Here is a 20,974-nt window from a genome sequence, read left to right as displayed (position 1 = left end):
TTGAGATGAAGACGCCCAGAAACGGACAACTTAATACGACGATCAGCACCAAAAATTCTCGACACTGAACCGCCTTTTCTACTTTAATCATATCGAGTTCCAACGAAGGTTTACTAAGTATGATGTTTGATTACATTTGGCTGTACATAAATTTTTTTAGCTCTTAATCATCCAAGATAATGACGTAGTACTATAATTTAAAGTGGAAATAGCAGGGTCAAAAGACGCATGATCAGCCCTCTCCTAATTAAACCTCAAGCAACAAAAGAAAGAGGCCTTGCAAAATTTCCAAGAAATTTCTTCCATTCGAGGACAACCTAATTTTTAACTATTATTGCATCGAGTCATAACGATTGAGAAACAACGTCATTTTAACGCAAAAAATATTGATAATATTATTAATTGAATATATAAAAATTCATGTCGGATTTGCAAAATAGGACAAAGAATCTTGATATACTAAGCAATTACCCTAAAACTACATAAAGATAACACCGAGAGATGGGAATTAAAAATAAACTAACGTATGACTAAAAGTACGTATTTGAGAATCTTAATTGGTTATAACTTATAATTGAGCAAGTCAATTTCATATCCAATTTTAAGTCTATATATATTTAGCTAACACACATCTCAAACACCCTAGACACCAAAATCATGTGTAGAGGAGCTTCAAAATTCTGTTCAAGCTTGAAATGAGGTATACTATTTCATGTTTAAAACAAAACAAAACAATTACTACTATGTAAGTACTATACTATATATCTTTCTACCTTATTAAATTATAGTACTAGTATTATATTTATAGTAACTCGCAACAGTGACGAAGCCAAAAAATTTTTATTGGAGGGTCCAAATACTTTTATTGATGACTACATATCATAAGAAAAAAATATAATTTTTTCATTTATTTAATGATTAAATCTTACGATATTTACTTGTTAATTTTCTATGAATCTTTAATAAGAGAACTTTGATTCATTTTCTATGAATCTTTAATAAGAGAAGTTTGAGATGAAATTGAATGATGATTATAAAGAAATGAATAAAGATTATGGAGTATATTCTTAGACTAAAAATATGGAGTAAAGTATTTCATATTTAAAGAGTATATTGAAGTCTAAATATATTTAATTTATCAACTATGCAATAACTGTTTAAAATAATAAAATGTTGCAGAGTGACACAAATAATAAACATTAAAATTAAATAAATTAATAGATGTGGATGTGTAAAAAGTAAGAATCTTATGAATGATAAAAATTATAAGTAAAAAGATTTTTCAAAGTGGCCAACATGAAAATTTATAAAATGAACAGAATATATAAATGGAAAAATTTGAAATAAACAGAATATAAAGTGAAAAAGTCAATTGAATTAGCTTAAGTGGTGTCTATAGAAAAGCTAAGTGAAGAAAGTAAATCTAGTGTTTTGCAAAATGAAAACATCAACTGTGATTTATGGGAGTCGAGCTCGGTTCTTCATAGATGAAAGGGGAGTATATTAACCAACTTCGCTAGAACACTTTTTAGTGTATTGTTAAAGCATAATATCTAATAATGGTACGATAGCTGGGGGGCACAGTGGCCCCCAGGCCCCAGTGTGGCTTCGTCACTGACTCGCAAGGAGGAGGGATCAATTCAGCCGTAGCAATCGTGTTTGGCATAATTGCGGCGGCGCTCGTAGTTTGCTGGATCAGCGTCTGTTTCTGCCGCGACGACGACGGCGACGGAAGGCCACAAACAAGCGATAGGGTCGGCAACATGGTCGTTCTGGACGGCATACAGGTTGCTGAAACGGTGGTCCAAGTCCAGCTGGGTTGCTGCTGTAGCGGCGGCGGTGGCGATGGTGGTGGCTGTGGTGGATGCGGAGGAGATTAACATAACACGCATTTATTTCACTGCTTTTCATATGTGGACCATACTTGAATCTTTTACTTGGACTCGATGTTCAAATTTTGTTTTTACTATCCAAGGTAATTCTCTGTTTCATTTTTATTCAGTATAAATTGAATGATACTAGTACTATTTGATTTTATAATAGTCACTTCTAATCATAATTTTTTTCATTTTATTTCAAAAACACCATCATTTTTACCTAAGATAATTACTCTCATTGTATCAGAAAAGATACCACACTTTCTTTTTCTTTTATACTTATTTATCTCATATCACACTTCTATTTTTTTAATTACATATAACTATATTTTCACTCTTTATTAGTAGTTACTTTAACTATACTTTTTTTTAATCTCCATTAATACATTTAACTATATTTTTTTTACTTACCATCAAAAATATTTTCTAAAATCTCCTATCATCCACTAGAACACTAATTTTGAGAATGGCAATCAATTTTATTTAAAGTTACAAGTTTACAACCACCAGCTGTCAATTTTATTCATTAAACTAGCAGTTATATTTAAAATAACTTGAGTAGTATTAGTTTTACTCCACCCACTGAGTTCTGATTTATGAATCCCTCGAAAATGAGTATCAATACAATATTAACATCCTTTAATTATCAATTTATGGCGGTTAAATCAATGTTTAGGGAGTAGTATGTCATTTATTAAATCACACAACCATGCTTGTTCAACGTCAATACAATTTCGAATTATCTGCCACACACTAGACGTTGATTAATAATTAAATTATTGTACTTGTAATCTAGTAAGCCAACTATTAAGTCACCATTTTTTTTTCTTTAGGGATCTATTAAGTCACCATTAATCTCTATGTGACTCCATATAAATTAAAAAGTGAAATGTATGATCAAAAACTAAATACTAGTAATAATATTATACTAATAAACAGGTCGAAAATTCAAACAAGAAAAGACAATGAAAATCTAGAATCAAGCAGGAAGCTAGTTCTCCACGGCCACGGTGACAGCTAGCTCGTTTAATGAAACAAGAAAATAGTATACTCCCTTCGTCCACTATTAAATGTCTTATTTTCCTTTTTCATCCACCCACTATTAAGAGCATCCATAATGGTGAGGGGATCGGGCGGACGATCCGCAAAAATCGTCATCGGGCGAGATCGTCCGACCATTGCAGGAGGACGATGCATCGGGCGCATTTGACTCGGCGATCGTATGTTACGACCCCAACATCATCGCCTGCAGACACGACCCCAACACCATCGACAGTGGCAGAGACGGTGACGGGGAGTAGAGGCGAGGAAGAGTCGTCGCCAACGGAGGAGGAGAGCATAGCAGTTAGGAAGTTGAGGCCGAGGGAGCGACTCCGGCAACCAGATCGCTATCAGGACTGGATGGCTGCTTCATCAAATCGTCTCCAGCCTTCATTGCCACTTTTAAAAGCCTACTCACTAGCCTATATTTCAAACGTAACCTGCCTATTTTGCTGCTCCTGTTAATGTTATAGGAGATTGAAATTCAGTTTTACCTGTACAATAGTATATCTTCATTGTAGTAAAGTATTGTGTAACAGTAGTATGTAGCAGATGTACATCATGATTATTGAATACTTAGTACATAAGTCATACTGTGACTATGAAACAAAGACTTGTAGTCCACATTAAAAAATAGACATACATTGTGGAATGTACTTATAAAAGGAAACCACCAAGTCTATTTTTAAGTATACTATTTTTTTAAATTTCATGGACTCGACTTAGTTATTGGTTATTAAAAATTTGAAAAAATATTTTTTTTGAATAATAACTTTTTAAATAATGGAGTAAAAAAATTGGTTGAACCGATTCAATTGACTGACGGTTTACAGCTGAACCAGCCGGTTCAATATCAATTCACATGTTACTTGTTTAGTTTAAAAACTATCCTAGATATGACCTTAGGCTATGTTTGGGAACATGGAACTGGACTCTGGAGGCGTGGAATTAGAATTGGAATTGGAATTGGAATTGGAATTGGAATTGGAATTGGAGCCTTAGATTCCAAATCTAATTTTTGGTACCACAAAAATATTTGGATTTGGAATTAAATTGCAATTTCACAATTTGAATTTCATATCAAAGTAGAAAATTGGAATTCCAAATAGTTATAAAATTGAATCTTCACACACTACACAAATTTCACACACACCACATGCTACACACACTACACACATTTCACACCCTACACACATTTCACACAAACCACATGCTACAAGGACCACAAGGCAATGTGGAAGAAGGTTTCGGCTAGAGATACGATGCCTTCTCGGTACCCACACGAGCTTCCCCTCACTACCTTGGGGATTCTCGAAGATTTTTGGGCGTTGTGCAACGTCGGGGACGAGAATGGTTTGAGACACATGTTCCAAGGGAGGTGACCGTCCTATATGAGACTCACCCTCAAGTTTCTTAGCACCCTAAAGGTGCACAAAAACCGTCGTTCCCGCATTCCCTAGACGATAGACTTCTGCCTCGGCAACTGCAACCACACCTTCTCCATGGAGGATCTATGCGAGGTGTTTCATTGTTACAACCTCAACCCCGGCGAAGAAGTGGAGTACGACTACACTGATGTTTGGGGTGCCATGACTATAGAAGGAAAGGACTTCATCCCGGCTTATGCTAAGTCTTCTTCCATCCGCAACCCCGTCCTAAGGTAACTCCACCGGGCTCTGACTCAATTGATGTTTGCTCGGACCGACGGTGGAGGCGTCTCCCAAACCGAGTTGGATGTGATGTGGAGTCTTCTCAACAAGAAGGGGATCAACTTTGGAATCTTCTTCACCATTTACGTCGACCGCATTTTGAAGAAGGACGGGAGTACCATTTGCTGCGGGGATTTGATCACGGAAATCACCGAACACATTGGCATCCAGACCACGGACTTCACTCCGGACATGGGTGAGATGTACATCACCTATGAAGTGCTCTTTGCGGTTGGACTTTTGAAGACCCACTCGAGTGGGCAAGCTTTCTTTCTTCAAGTAGAACGGGATCACTTTCTTATTCCAATCCCGTATTTGACTAAGGTCGACACGTGGGACAACAAGGCTAATTGGAAGTTCGACACCGCCGCCCACCGAAGAGTCATTGAGGCTAACCCCATTCAAGGGGAGTTTAGGAAGAGGAACATGCCGATGCGCACCCCCGTCTTCGACCTCGAGGAAGACTCCGCCTTCGATGCCATTGATCAATATCATGGGGGCGGAGAGCATTTGCATGCTCAAGGAAGTGAGGCACCGCCGCAAGAAGAAGAAGAAGAAGAAGAAGAAGAAGAAGAAGAAGAAGAAGAAGAAGAGGAAGTTGAACAGTAGCACCAAGTCTCCTGGGAAGAATTCCCACTTCTCGATCATCTTATTAAGATATGTTTTGAGACGCTCCTTGTAGATTGTAGAGTTCTCGAGCGCCTCATTCCTAAACTCATCGAGCAAGTTCAGATAAGATTGCCTCTCCTTTCCCGCCTTGTAGTAATCCGCATTCAACTGCTTCACAGCCCAATATGACTTGTGCTCGAGCTCCACGGGAAGATGACAAGATTTCCCAAAAACCAACTGATAAGGTGACATGCTGATCGGCTTTTATAAGCCGTCCTATAAGTCCACAGCGCATCATCGAGCTTCAAAGTCGTCCTATAAGTTCACAGCGCATTCACCGTCTTCTCCAAGATGCCTTTGATTTCTCTATTGGCAAATTCATTTTGACCATTGGCTTGAGGATGATATGGGGAAGTGATTCGGTGTTTAACACCATATTTGCTCAACACGTCTTCCAACCACTTGTTCTTGAAGTGGGACCCCCATTACTAAATGAGGCTCTCGGCGCTCCAAATCTCGTGAAGATGTTATTTTTCACAAAGTTGATCACCACCTTGGACGAATTCACCGAAGTAGGGATCGCTTCCACCCATCGGGAAACATAGTCAATTGCCAAAAGGATGTATTGATGGCCGGAGGACGATGGGAAGAGACCCATGAAGTCGATCCCCCACACATTGAAAAGCTCTATCTCCATGATGGTAGTCATCGGCCTTTCTTTCTTCTTGTAGACACCCCCCGTTCCTTGGCATTCATTGTAGTGGAGAACGAAATTCTGACAATCTCCATAAATGCTTGGCCAATAAAATCCGCATTGAAGCACTTTCATCGCGGTCCGGTTGGCTTCAAAATGACCAGCGGTGGGACTTGAGTGGCAATTTCTGATCACATCTTCCCATTGCTCGTCAGGAGTACATCTTCTAATGACCATATCTGCGCACCTTCTGAATAGGAGCGGTTCATCTCAAAAATAGAATTTGATGTCGTGATAGAACTTCCTCTTTTGGCTACTAGGAAATTCACGATATCTGCAAGCCATGGCGATGAGCTTTGAGCATAAAAGAGATGCTCATCCGGAAACTCCTCATTTATGGGCTTCTTCAAATTTTCCCATTCAAAACAATGCTCCAATCTAGATAAGTGGTCGGCTACCACATTCTCACACACCTTTCTGTCCCGGATTTCCAAGTCGAATTCTTGTAGTAGAAGAACTCAGCGAATCAATCTTGGTTTGGCGTCTAACTTGGCAAATAGGTAGCGAATGGCGGCGTGATCTGTAAACACAATAGTTTTCGCTCCAATAAGGTATGGGTGAAATTTGTCGAAGGAATACACCACAACCAACATCTCCTTCTCCGTGGTGGTGTAATTCGCCAGAGCTAGATCTAGAGTTTGGCTTGCATAATAAATCACCCTGAACACCCTATCTCTTTTCTGCCCCAACGCTGAACCCACGGCCACATCACTAGCATCGCACATAAGTATGGGAGCACTCACCAACGCCTTTTTCAGAATTTCACAGGCATGTAAACATTCTGCAGAGAAGTTGAACTTGACATCCTTGGCTAGCAGGTTGGATAGGGGGCGAGCTATCTGGGAGAAATATTTTATAAATCACCTGTTAAAGCCAGCGTGTCCCAAAAAGTTCCTCACGGTGTTCTCACTAGATGGTGGTGACATCTGCTCAATCGCCACAATCTTGGATCTGTCCACTTCAAGTCCTGCAGCAGAGATTTTGTGATTTGTGCCCAAGCACAATACCGTCACATACAATGAAATGACACTTTTCCCAGTTGAGTACTGAGTTGGTCTCTTCGCACCTCTGCAATTGTCACGACCGCCCTTAGGGTTAATAAATACGGGCGATCGTGATTAAAAGAATTAAATAGAAAGACGAAAAGAATTAGGGTTTCAGCACAAGTTGGACCAACAATTAATATCCAAATAAATAACCAAGAGTTTAATATTATCCAACAAGAAATTCAAAATATCCATTACCCTAACAATTAAAGTTGTCGGCCCAAATAAATCATAATTAAACGACACGTCACAGCGGAAACGACCAAGAGAAAGAGTAACGTCATGTGTGAAGACACAACGACACTCAAGGTTCAAAGACATCAATAATATATTAAGTTCACTTGCCCAACACCACCACATCCTCGTCGCCGCTCAACCTACACATAGGGAAAACACATGCAGGGCTGAGTACTATAAGAATACTCAATGGGCTCATGCCGAAAACATTTTAAATAAAAATTGGTATTTTATCATGTCATACTTAAGTAACCGTCGGGGTTTAGCTTTAGAAAGGCCCGAGGCACTAAAATCATTTTCCCATAGTAAAAGTCGACTGATCAGTCATTTTCCCATAGACGTTAGCCATATCTGCCAATACATGACTTGGAATGTGGCCACAAACCAAGCCACTAGACCGGCCAGCCCGTACGCTAGCACACGATCTACCATAGGTGTACACTAGTCCAAGTAGGGTTTGCGGCCCTACAAGGACCCGAATTCGATTTATATAACAATGGCACATAGCCATATCAGATAGGCACGTTAAAACACAAATCACGGCATGATAAATACAGTTTCATTTCCATCGATAAAATATTTAGGACGTTGTCCTTATTTAAAAGAAAGCCCACCTCGAGTGCTTAAATTGAAATTACTTTCTTTCCCTTGCGATGATTCACCTTTAACAATTTATATAATAGATAAATCAACACATTGTTTCAAACAAGTAACTAAAAATGCATGCATCCTAAGCAAAGTCTTCTATCTCGGTTTATTTCGGTTTTCGATTATTCGGCGGCCGTTTACGCCCCTAATTTCCACCGTTGGCTCCTCGTATTTCTTAATGATATCGAAATAAAATCCCCAAAATTATAAAAGTGTATAATTAACTTAACGCAACCACTTTCCCTCGAATTATATTTATTTCGGACTTAGGAAATAATTATTCATTCGCTGAAATATTCCGAAATTAATTAAGTAATTCCCCACATTTAATTTAAATATCAATTCAAGGATTTATTTAAAAAGTTCGCCCCAATTAATTATCGGCCCAAAACTTAATTATTTCATCACCTTATATCTCCAATTTAATTAAGAAGCCCCAACAATTTAAATGGAACCCACCTTTAATAATTCACCAAGTTCTAATTAATGAGGCCCAAAACTGAAGTGAGCCCAAATCACACCCCATCATCTACACGCCATTTTTTCCTCTCTCTCCCTATCTCTCTTTCTCTCTCGACGGAAATTTGCAGAGCTCGACACCTCTTCCGACTCAATTCCAGTTCAGAGCCCGCGACTCGCCGGAGGACGTCGCCATCGTCGCTGCAGACCGCACGGAGCTCGCCGCTGTACCGTCGGGAAGAGCTGTTGCCGACCGCACCGCTGCTCCTCGTCGCCAGGATCCGCCGCCGTCGCTGCCGGGGACGCGACGCCACTGCTGCCACCAGCAGCTCTCGGTCCGCCACCCGTCGTCGCGCCGTCGTGAGAAGCTGCAACGCCAGCCCCAGCTTCGCCTCCGCCGTCGTCGCTGCTCCAGCCAATACCGCGCCTGCTCCGGCAGCCTCCGAAACGACATCGCGCAGCCCCGAAACCAACCCGAAACAGACCCGACGCCTCCGACACTAACCCGACTCTCCCCGCAAGACCCCGATTTACTCCGAAAGGTAAGTTCTTTTTTTGATTTCGTGAGTTAAAGATTGTTTCTTTAGCTTAGTTTTGCTTCGACTCATTCGGTTAGGAGGTATCGCGGATTGTGGCATCCGTAGGATGAAAAGTATATGGATGCAGTAGTAAAAATTGAAATTGATATTTGGATGGGAGAGGTGGTTACCTTCAATTGCAGACGGAGGTTGAGGAGAAAAAAAATGGTTCTTGAAGCTGGAGGATTTGGTTACTGCCGGAAGCAACGATTTGATGTTAGATTCTGAAGCCGGAGAGAATTTAGATACAAATCAACATGGAAATTGTTTACCTTGAATTGACGTTGAGGAGAATGGGTCTTGGTTTCTTGATTGCAGAGAATGAATAGGAAGGAGGATGATCCTGTCGTGAATATTATAGAAGGGATGGGGTTACAGATATGGGAGAGATTTGGAGAGAGAGGTAGCGTTTTTTTCAACGTGGGTTGAGGAAGGGGATTCGAATATTTCTTTTTTTTTAATTTTTGAATTAATTTGCATTTATCTGGTATTTGTTTGCAGATTACGGAGGAAGGATATCCTTTCACGGAGGAGGAATATCTGCGTAGAATCTTAAATTAAATTTGTTTAATTCGCGGTCCATTGTATTTTATTTTAAATTGTGCAGTCCGCAATTTATTTATCATGGACTAGATTTTCATATTATTTATTTAATTTATCGGATCCAACACGGAATTGAGTCCAATAAATATTCCTCACGGACATGAATTAATTAAATTCGCGCGGTCATTGTTTCACAGTTTCTAGTCCAACAACAATTAATCCACCAATAATCAATTCACGGACTTCGCGAAAATAATATCATTAAAACAAGTACTTTCGGGTTCACAAATTAGGGTCCAAAAAGTGGGGCGTTACATCCTACCACCCTTAACAGAAATTTCGTCCCGAAATTTGCTACCCTCAAGTAAAGAGTTCGGGGTACAATTCCATCATTTTATCCTCATTCTCCCACGTGGCTTCTTCATGCCCATGATTTTCCCATAGCACTTTCACACAAGCAACAAGTTTATTCCTTACATTCTGGATTTTTCGGTCTAAAATGGATTGGGGTCTCTCCTCATAGCTCAAGTCTGGATTCAACACGACTTCCTCAAAACGGATTACATGTTTTGGGTCAAACACGTATTTTCGTAACTGTGACACATGAAAAACGTTGTGAACATTTCCAAGGTTTGGTGGTAGCGCCAATCGATACGCAACGGGGCCCACTCCTTCAAGGATTTCATAAGGCCCAATAAATCGCGGCTTCAGTTTGCCTTTGACGCCGAATCGTGTTATCCCTTTTGACGGGGATACTTTTAGGAAAACTTTGTCGCCAGCTTGGAATTGTAGATCAGTTCGTCGGACGTCCGCATATGATTTTTGTTTGTCTTGAGCTTCTTTTATCCTTTCACGAATTTGCCGCACAGTTCCCACCATCTCTTCACGGCATCAGGTTTGAGTATTCTTCTCTCGCCAACTTCATCCCAGTAGAGCGGCGATCTACACTTTCTTCCGTATAATGCCTCGTACGGTGCCATGTTTATCGTTGCCTGAAAACAATTGTTGTAGGCGAACTCAATCAGTGGTAGTGCTGCCTCCCAACTTCCTCCTCGGTCGAGTACCACGGCTCTTAGCATATCTTCGAGAGTTTGGATCGTTCTTTCAGACTGTCCATCGGTTTGCGGGTGAAACGTTGTGCTGAAGTTCAATTTGGTTCCAAGCTCTTTCTGTAAACTTATCCAAAATCTTGAGGTGAATTTCGGCTCACGGTCGGACGTGATAGTCACTGGGACTCCATGCAATCGAACTATCTCCCTTATGTAAATTTGAGCCAGTTTACTGGACCCATAGCTTATAAGAATCGGTATGAAATGCGCACTCTTGGTAAGTCGATCTATAATTACCCAAATGGCGGTGTTCCCCCTTAGAGTCCTTGGCAAACCTGTCACGAAATCCATGGTGATGTGCTCCCATTTCCACTCGGGAATCTCTAGTGGTTGCAACTTCCCATACGGTCGTTGATGTAGAATCTTCACTTGCTGACAGACTAAACATCTCTCGACGAATGACGCTATGTCCCTCTTCATACCATTCCACCAAAAGGACTTCTTCAGATCTTGATACATTTTCGTACTTCCTGGGTGAGCGGTGTAAGGTGTCTCATGAGCTTCACTCATCACCTCGTTTTTGAGCCCCTCGTTATCCGGCATGCATAATCTTCTTTCGAAAGTAAGGGCATTGTCACCTTCTTCACTAAAGTTCCCAGATTCGCCAGTTCGCACTTCTATCCGAATTTCCTCCAAGTTCACATCCATCCGTTGTGCTTCAATAATCCTCGACCTTAGATCAGGTTCAATGACTAAAGTGGCGATTCGGGCTTCCACTGTTTCAGGTTCCCTCACCACTTCCAAACGCATCTTGTTAAACTCGCGAATCAAGATTTCTTCTTTGGTGATAAAAGTAGCCAGCTGTGAATGATCTTTCCGGCTCAAAGCATCCGCCACAACATTTGCTTTGCCGGGGGTGGTAATTGATGCCACAATCGTAGTCCTTCACCAATTCGAGCCATCTTCGTTGCCGTATATTCAAATCTTTCTGCTCGAAGAAGTACTTCAAGCTTTTGTGATCCGTGAAGATCTCACATCGGACTCCGTAGAGGTGATGTCTCCAAATCTTTAAGGCGTGTACTACCGCTGCTAACTCCAAGTCGTGGGTTGGATAGTTCAACTCGTGTGGCCTCAATTGTCGTGATGCATAAGCAATCACTTTGTTGTTCTGCATCAACACACATCCAAGTCCCACCTTCGAAGCGTGTGTGTATACCACGTAGTTCACTCCATGTTCTGGCACAGCTAGAATCGGTGCACTAGTTAGCTTTTCCTTCAACAGTTGGAAACTTGCCTCACACTCTGGGGTCCAATTGACTTTTACCCCCTTCTTGAGTTGTTGGGTCATGGGTCTCGCTATCTTCGAGAATCCCTCTATAAACCTTCGGTAGTATCCTGCCAGGCCTAGAAAACTCCGAATCTCGTTTGGTGTCGAGGGTGCTTTCCATTGCTGTACCGCCTCAACTTTGACGGGGTCCACTCGGATTCCTTCTGTTGTCACAATGTGACCAAGGAAGTTCACTTCCTTAAGCCAAAACTCGCACTTGCTGAATTTGGCATACAACTTCTCACTCCTCAACGTCTCCAGAGCGATTCGCAGGTGCTCCTCGTGTTCCTTCTCATTCCTCGAATAGACGAGTACATCATCTATGAATACCAAAACGAATTTATCCAAGTATGGGTGAAATACCCGGTTCATCAAATCCATGAACACTGCAGGTGCATTCGTCAATCCAAACGGCATCACCATAAACTCATAGTGACCATATCTCGTGCGAAAAGCAGTCTTCGGTATGTCTTCTCGTCGAACTCTCAACTGATGGTATCCGGACCTTAAATCCATCTTTGAGAACACACCAGCTCCTCGAAGTTGATCAAATAGGTCATCTATTCTCGGCAGTGGATATTTGTTCTTGAGTGTCATCTTGTTCAATTCTCTGTAATCGATACACATTCTCATCGATCCATCATTCTTCTTGACAAAAAGCACAGGCGCGCCCCACGGTGAAACACTGGGTCTAATGAAATCCAACTCCATAAGCTTTTGTAGTTGTATCTTGAGTTCTTCCAACTCTTTTGGCGCCATTCGATATGGGGCCTTGGATACTGGTACCGGCCCTGGCTCTAGGTCAATTGTGAACTCCAATTGTCGATCTGGCGGTGGACTAGGTAACGCTTCAGGAAAGACGTCTGGAAATTCTCGTACCACAGCGACATCCTCCACTTTCCTTTCCTCCTTCTCATCTTCTTGTAGATAGACCAGATAGGCAGGACGCTCTTTTCTCTACATCGTAGTGACTTGGAGTGCGGAGATGATAAACGTTTTTCTGTTCATCGTGATCCCGTGATACACGATTGGATCCTTTCCAGGGGCTTGTAATGATGTTTGTCTCTCCTTACATCGGATGGTAGCAAAACTCGCAGCCAACCAATCCATTCCTAAGATTACATCGATATCCTTCATGGCCATAACTTGTAAGTTGTGCGCGACTAGCCTAAGTTCTCCCATGGAAATTTCTATGTTCGAGCATGTTCGAGAAATCTCTATTACCCCTCCCACTGGTGAGGTCACCATCATCTTATGTTCAGATTTATTAGCAGGCAACTTAATGTGTCCACACATAGTTCTGCCAAATTTCCACTCTCGTGACTCCCTTGTTCAGTCTTGGTTTGTCTAGAACTCAGCGCATAAGCTCTAGCCTAGGAGGGAAGTCTTGGGCGGTTAGGTTGTTGTTGTCGCGGAGATTGATCACGATTCATCCTTAGTTCAGCCGGTAGTGCCCTCGACTGCTGACGGAATCCTTGATTGTTCTGCCTTGACCCCATCCCCGCATTCTTGCTCGGACACTCTCTAGAGAAGTGGTCATTTCCCCCACCGTTAAAGCACTTGGTAGTTTTCTGCACTCTACACTCTCCACTCTCCAAAATGGTACCTGGAGCACACATTGCATTGTGGTGGTCTGGGTCGGAAGTCACCCCTCTGGTTAGAGAAATTTTTTCCTATCCCCATACTGTGGTCGGTTTTGGGTGGGCTGGTATCCCTTATTTTCCTAGGGAGCCTTATTTTTCATCCCACTTTCTCTTCTCTCGAGAATAATTTGGTGGAGGCAGTGCCAGTGTAGTGTTCTCCGTTACTCTCTCCTTGGGCATAGCTGCCTCAACGTCTAGTTCAAGGGCCAATGCTTCCGCGTATGTAAGTCTCTCACGGCTAGCTAATGACATTCTTATCTCATGTCTCAACCCTTCACGGAACTTCTCGGCCAGTTTCTCATCTGTGTCAACCTGATCCAGCGCATACTGGGTCATATCGCGGAAGGTGCGGTCATATTCAGTCACCGACATGCGCCCTTGGGTTAAGTTGTAAAACTCAGCCGCCTTTGCTTTTCGGTAGCTCGTTGGTACGTACTTGATATATATCTCCTCCTTAAAGTTCTCCCAAGTCATTCTACCCACTTGATCTCGTGGCGTAGTCTTCATCTTGGTATCCCACCAGATGTCGGCTGACCCATAGGTCACACAAGTCATTCGTTCCTCATCGTTGCACATCAGAACTGTGATAATACGCTCCAAAGCGCATATCCAAGTCTCGGCCTTTGCTGGCTCTCCTATCCCATCGAAGATAGGAGGATTTTGCTTTAGCAAAACCATTCAATATGCCATTCTGGCTTAGGTGGAGGAGGTGATGGTGATGGTGCTTGCATGCGTTTCTCCTTTCGATTATTTTCCATTTTAGTTGATTCAATTTCGCCACTTGCTGGACGATTTTCTCTCATCTACGACCTTCGTTCGTATATCATAATCTATCAGGGTGCTCGTACTTTCATTCCAATACTATCGTACAGTGATGATCTCATGCGACGACCTTAATACTCCGACTCTCAGTTGTTATGCGTATCTCCCTTGATCAACCACTTACATAAATTCTGAGCCGCAAAACGTGATCATTTGATGTACACGACTTCTCTCGACTTTTGTTTCTCAAGACCTAATGTCTGGTATGACGTAACGTTCGATTCTTTGGCTGCTTGCTACAACTAAGCATGGATGCAAAAATATTCGACTCCTGGTGTTGTTGGTGTACCATTTTGTATCAGTCTCTCGAAACCCATTCCTCATATTGTGTTTGCAGAGATCGAGTCATTGTCTTCCTTGAGAGTCTTGTATCAAGAATTTAGAAAACTATTTTACAGTCTTACTTGGATCAAAACGGGTTTCAACATGAGGAACACTACTGAAATTTCCCTTGATTAGAATGGCTCCGACAATGACTCAAGAGGAATAAGAATGAGTCACTACTTTCGTTAAAAGGAAACAGTGATGCATCACTTGCAAATTGCAGGTAAACCAAAAGTTTTAAACGTACGAAAAGAATATCATTGTCAAGGAGCTTCATAGAAAGAAATTTATGAGAATCCAAGTAAGTACTGTAATTAATTTCATCCATTCTAGCTACAAAGGTGGCACTCCGTCATTTTCCGAAGATAATAGAAGCGTTCTCGAAAACTCTAGATTCTAGGTCAAGACTCTCGGTGTCGTTACAACCATTAGTTGTCCTTGAAGATCACACCTTCATATTATTTTTGGCACGCCCTCGCGGTCATGCTCATTAAAACATGGTAATAACCCTCTCGGCCTTAACGTGTCATAAGTGTTGTCTTATTTGTAACGCGTCGTCGCATTAGCATGTTATGCACGATTGCCTTCACTTTATCTGATGGCATGCACAATTTCTCGTCGTTGTAAGGATACATCACCTAACATTTCTTCTTGTCCTGATCTCGTTAGAAATTTCCTTTCTTTTTGTCCTTATCATCCACAGAAACAATAGGCAGCTATAATAATACGTCTAGTTCGAAGTATATGTTTTCATTTGTCCTATCACTCAGGAAAGTGATATTGTAGTTATCAGTTTACAACTATGTTCGAGCACGTTCAGCTTAGCATACTTCTTAGGCACTTTATGTTTTCCAGACATAGTTCATAGTCTCATACTTCAACACATATTCGATCGTTGCTTAATTCAAGCTTCATATGGGTTCTACGTTTGCAACAAGGTTCAAAATTCAACATTTCACTTTCATATTGATTCTATAGTATTTCATCAATCATGTACTATCACATAAAACGTCATTTATACATTGCACAGTCAAACATGTTTATCCATATAAACCATTTGGCATTCCATAGCATTTCATCCAGCTTATATTAATATTTAAAATAGTAACTCAATCAATCCGTCGCCCATGGAATCACATTTCATAAATCATGCAATTCATGTCCATCTATCTACCACAATCACGTAATTGCAACTACACACGCGTCATAGTTTGCGTTTCATAGTTCCAAAATCATATGATTTCAACAAAATATGCATTAGAATTTTCGCCGTTCAAGTATTCAACATATATGTTCTTCAAATTAAATTCGCAGTTCAAACATGTAATAACAAGTCCCCGTCTCAAGCATGCGATTCATTTTCACACTTCAATATCCATAACAATCAACACCTTCAATCACATTCTCCCATAGTGTCTCACATCCCATATGATCACAACATTTTCCAAAAGCCATAGCATTCACTTTAATATTCCAATAGGCCCAGAATTGCCATTTTTGCAAGGAACCATTTTCCCACCGAATTTAAAAATTTTCGGTAATTCATTTTAAAAAAATCGCCAATATATTCTAACCGCTTCTTTCGTGGTTGGGCGTGACGAGTTGTGGTGTTGAGCCTTCGAGGTTTAACACTTTAGCCAATTAATTCAAGGATAGGTTTTGAATCCAAAAGACTCTTGGGTCCAGAGCGGAAAGAAACTGAGGCTCTGATACCAAACTGTCACGACCGCCCTTAGGGTTAATAAATACGGGCGATCGTGATTAAAAGAATTAAATAGAAAGACGAAAAGAATTAGGGTTTCAGTACAAGTTGGACCAACAATTAATATCCAAATAAATAACCAAGAGTTTAATATTATCCAACAAGAAATTCAGAATATCCATTACCCTAACAATTAAAGTTGTCGGCACAAATAAATCATAATTAAACGACACGTCACAGCGGAAACGACCAAGAGAAAGAGTAACGTCATGTGTGAAGACACAACGACACTCAAGGTTCAAAGACATCAATAATATATTAAGTTCACTTTCCCAACACCACCACATCCTCGTCGCCGCTCAACCTGCACATAGGGAAAACACATGCTGGGCTGAGTACTATAAGAATACTCAATGGGCTCATGCCGAAAACATTTTAAATAAAAATTGGTATTTTATCATGCCATACTTAAGTAACCGTCGGGGTTTAGCTTTAGAAAGGCCCGAGGCACTAAAATCATTTTCCCATAGTAAAAGTCGACTGATCAGTCATTTTCCCATAGACGTTAGCCATATCTGCCAATACATGACTTGGAATGTGGCCACAAACCAAGCCACTAGACTGGCCAGCCCGTACGCTAGCACACGATCTACCATAGGTGTACACTAGTCCAAGTAGGGTTTGCGGCCCTACAAGGACCCGAATTCGATTTATATAACAATGGCACATAGCCATATCAGATAGGCACGTTAAAACACAAATCACGGCATGATAAATACAGTTTCATTTCCATCGATAAAATATTTAGGACGTTGTCCTTATTTAAAAGAAAGCCCACCTCGAGTGCTTAAATTGAAATTACTTTCTTTCCCTTGCGATCACGATTCCCTTGCGATGATTCACCTTTAACAATTTATATAATAGATAAATCAACACATTGTTTCAAACAAGTAACTAAAAATGCATGCATCCTAAGCAAAGTCTTCTATCTCGGTTTATTTCGGTTTTCGATTATTCGGCGGCCGTTTACGCCCCTAATTTCCACCGTTGGCTCCTCGTATTTCTTAATGATATCGAAATAAAATCCCCAAAATTATAAAAGTGTATAATTAACTTAACGCAACCACTTTCCCTCGAATTATATTTATTTCGGACTTAGGAAATAATTATTCATTCGCTGAAATATTCCGAAATTAATTAAGTAATTCCCCACATTTAATTTAAATATCAATTCAAGGATTTATTTAAAAAGTTCACCCCAATTAATTATCGGCCCAAAACTTAATTATTTCATCACCTTATATCTCCAATTTAATTAAGAAGCCCCAACAATTTAAATGGAACCCACCTTTAATAATTCACCAAGTTCTAATTAATGAGGCCCAAAACTGAAGTGAGCCCAAATCACACCCCATCATCTACACGCCATTTTTTCCTCTCTCTCCCTATCTCTCTTTCTCTCTCGACGGAAATTTGCAGAGCTCGACACCTCTTCCGACTCAATTCCAGTTCAGAGCCCGCGACTCGCCGGAGGACGTCGCCATCGTCGCTGCAGACCGCACGGAGCTCGCCACTGTACCGTCGGGAAGAGCTGTTGCCGACCGCACCGCTGCTCCTCGTCGCCAGGATCCGCCGCCGTCGCTGCCGGGGACGCGACGCCACTGCTGCCACCAGCAGCTCTCGGTCCGCCACCCGTCGTCGCGCCTTCGTGAGAAGCTGCGACGCCAGCCCCAGCTTCGCCTTCGCCGTCGTCGCTGCTCCAGCCAATACCGCGCCTGCTCCGGCAGCCTCCGAAACGACATCGCGCAGCCCCGAAACCAACCCGAAACAGACCCGACGCCTCCGACACTAACCCGACTCTCCCCGCAAGACCCCGATTTACTCCGAAAGGTAAGTTCTTTTTTTGATTTCGTGAGTTAAAGATTGTTTCTTTAGCTTAGTTTTGCTTCGACTCCTTCGGTTAGGAGGTATCGCGGATTGTGGCATCCGTAGGATGAAAAGTATATGGATGCAGTAGTAAAAATTGAAATTGATATTTGGATGGGAGAGGTGGTTACCTTCAATTGCAGACGGAGGTTGAGGAGAAAAAAAAATGGTTCTTGAAGCTGGAGGATTTGGTTACTGCCGGAAGCAACGATTTAATGTTAGATTCTGAAGCCGGAGAGAATTTAGATACAAATCAACATGGAAATTGTTTACCTTGAATTGACGTTGAGGAGAATGGGTCTTGGTTTCTTGATTGCAGAGAATGAATAGGAAGGAGGATGATCTTGTCGTGAATATTATAGAAGGGAGGGGGTTACAGATATGGGAGAGATTTGGGGAGAGAGGTAGCGTTTTTTTCAACGTGGGTTGAGGAAGGGGATTCGAATATTTCTTTTTTTTTAATTTTTGAATTAATTTGCATTTATCTGGTATTTGTTTGCAGATTACGGAGGAAGGATATCCTTTCACGGAGGAGGAATATCTGCGTAGAATCTTAAATTAAATTTGTTTAATTCGCGGTCCATTGTATTTTATTTTAAATTGTGCAGTCCGCAATTTATTTATCACGGACTAGATTTTCATATTATTTATTTAATTTATCGGATCCAACACGGAATTGAGTCCAATAAATATTCCTCACGGACAGGAATTAATTAAATTCGCGCAGTCATTGTTTCACAGTTTCTAGTCCAACAACAATTAATCCACCAATAATCAATTCACGAATTCGCGAAAATAATATCATTAAAACAAGTACTTTCGGGTTCACAAATTAGGGTCCAAAAAGTGGGGCGTTACAGCAATACTCTAGTCAGAGTATCCAAGCAGTGGTCATACGAGGATCCGAAGACCGAGAAGTCATCCATGAAGACTTCCATGATATCTTCCACCATGTCATGAAAGATAGACATCATACATCTCTGAAATGTGGCAGGGACGTTGCACAGCCCAAAAGACATCCTCCGAAAAGCATAGACACCATACGGACAAATAAAGGCCTATTTGTATTGGTCTTCTGGAGAGATCAAGATCTGATTGTATCCAGAATAGCCATCAAGGAAGCAGTAGTACTCATATCCCCCCAATCTGTCGAGCATTTGGTCAATAAACGGGAGTGGGAAATGGTCCTCGCTCGTGGCTGCATTGAGTGTTCGGTAGTCTATACAAACTCGTCATCCTGTCACCAATCTAGTGGCTATCATCTCATCATTGCCACCTTGAAACACAGTCATTCCACCCTTCTTGGCTACAACTTGGGTGGGGCCCACCCAATCACTGTCAGAGATAGCATATATGATCCCGGCTTTCAACCACTTCAGTACCTCCTTTCTCACTACATTCTGCATTATCGGGTTGAGCCTTCTTTGATTCTGAGCTTTAGGCTTGGACCCTTCTTCTAATAGAATTCTGTGCATGCAGACCGTAGGGCTGATCCCCTTGAGGTCCGAAATAAACCACCCTAAGTACTCGCAGCAGTTTATCGAGTTCAGTAGGAGTTAGTTATGAAGAGACAATTATCGGATATGTCTCATTCTCTCCAAGAAATGCATACTTGAGGTGTGTAGGCAACGACTTAAGTTCCTCTTTCTTCTCTTCTTTTTCTTCCTCATCCGTCGGATCTTTGAGAGATAGAAATTTATTGTTCCTTCTTGGAATCTCTACACCAGAATTAAGAGCTCCCACAAAGTGAAGTAGATCCTCAATAAGCTCAGACACTTGCAGATTGTCTGAAGCCAGTAAATACTGCGATAGGCATCGCTCCAATCTGTCTTGATAAGAGATAGCATGGGCCACCTCCCTCACGCAATCATCGATCACTTCTATCATGTTGCATTGCCTAAACCTCCAAGCATCCTCGTCATCATATCTCTGCATTGCATCATAGATGGAGAATGTGATACTCTCATCGTTCAGTCGGAGAGTGAGTTCTCCTTTGTGCACATCAATCAGTGATCTCCTTGTAGCTAAGAAGGGTCTGCCTAGAAGGAGTGTGACGTGTTTATCTTCCTCCATGTCAAGTACTACAAAGTCGGCTGGAAAAATAATTCCCCGACTTTGACAAGTATGTCCTCCACAATTCCCTTAGGGTACGACATTGTTCTGTCAGCCATCTGCAGTGATATTGTAGTGGGCCTGAGCATTCCAATCTTCCATTTCTGGAAGAACGAATAAGACATCAAATTGATGCTCGCCCCTAGATCACATAGAGATCTCCCTTCTTGAAAATCTCCTACTATGCAAGAGATGGTAAAACTTTTTGGATCCTTCAGTTTAGCTGGCAGCTTCTTCTGAATAATGGCGCTGCAGCTTTCAGTCAGATTCATCGTCTCATACTCCATCCATCTCCTCTTGTTGGAGACCACATCCTTCAGAAACTTGACATAGATGGGCATCTGCTGTAATGCCTCCACCAATGGGATGTTTATATGCACTTTCCTGAATATGTCCAAGAACCTTGAAAACTATGCATCCGACTTCTTCTTCTGCACATGTTGAGGATAAGGAATCCTCACTTCAGTGGGAGTGTGAGTTGTAGGTGGTGTAGGTGGAGGTGGAACCATGTTCTCCTTAGGTGGAGTAGTAATCTGTACGGTATCTGTTTCATCTTCCTCGACTAACT

General features: G+C 41.5%; 2 protein-coding genes and 2 long non-coding RNA genes across 4 annotated transcripts; all 4 read right to left on the bottom strand.

Moving 5' to 3' along the window:
* Window positions 1–2,777: 2,777 nt before the first annotated feature.
* Window positions 2,778–9,441, bottom strand: LOC121803672. The gene is made up of 3 exons (XR_006051097.1): window positions 9,231–9,441; window positions 9,090–9,152; window positions 2,778–3,376 (listed from the first exon to the last, which is right to left on the bottom strand). It is a non-coding gene; the product is annotated as an uncharacterized LOC121803672 (long non-coding RNA).
* Window positions 9,442–13,610: 4,169 nt separating this feature from the next.
* On the bottom strand, window positions 13,611–14,198 carry LOC121803780. The gene has a single exon (XM_042203388.1). The coding sequence runs from the start codon at window positions 14,196–14,198 to the stop codon at window positions 13,611–13,613; it is 588 nt and encodes a 195-aa protein (XP_042059322.1).
* Window positions 14,199–17,217: 3,019 nt separating this feature from the next.
* On the bottom strand, window positions 17,218–18,789 carry LOC121803674. The gene is made up of 3 exons (XR_006051098.1): window positions 18,568–18,789; window positions 18,426–18,489; window positions 17,218–17,271 (listed from the first exon to the last, which is right to left on the bottom strand). It is a non-coding gene; the product is annotated as an uncharacterized LOC121803674 (long non-coding RNA).
* A 1,586-nt stretch (window positions 18,790–20,375) lies between these two features.
* Window positions 20,376–20,747, bottom strand: LOC121803779. Its single transcript, XM_042203387.1, has one exon. It carries the CDS (start codon window positions 20,745–20,747, stop codon window positions 20,376–20,378), a length of 372 nt encoding a protein of 123 aa, XP_042059321.1.
* Between the last annotated feature and the right edge of the window lie 227 nt (window positions 20,748–20,974).

This window comes from Salvia splendens, chromosome 5 (assembly GCF_004379255.2).
Source record: "Salvia splendens isolate huo1 chromosome 5, SspV2, whole genome shotgun sequence".
Taxonomy (NCBI): Eukaryota; Viridiplantae; Streptophyta; class Magnoliopsida; order Lamiales; family Lamiaceae; genus Salvia; species Salvia splendens.
The sequence above is the reverse complement of the archived record's forward strand: the minus strand, read 5'-3'. Positions and strand labels throughout refer to the sequence as shown.

Excerpts from the sequence above, each read along its gene's own strand:
- LOC121803780 (XM_042203388.1), bottom strand. The coding sequence starts at position 14,198 with ATGGTTTTGCTAAAGCAAAATCCTCCTATCTTCGATGGGATAGGAGAG.
- LOC121803779 (XM_042203387.1), bottom strand. The coding sequence starts at position 20,747 with ATGCCCATCTATGTCAAGTTTCTGAAGGATGTGGTCTCCAACAAGAGG.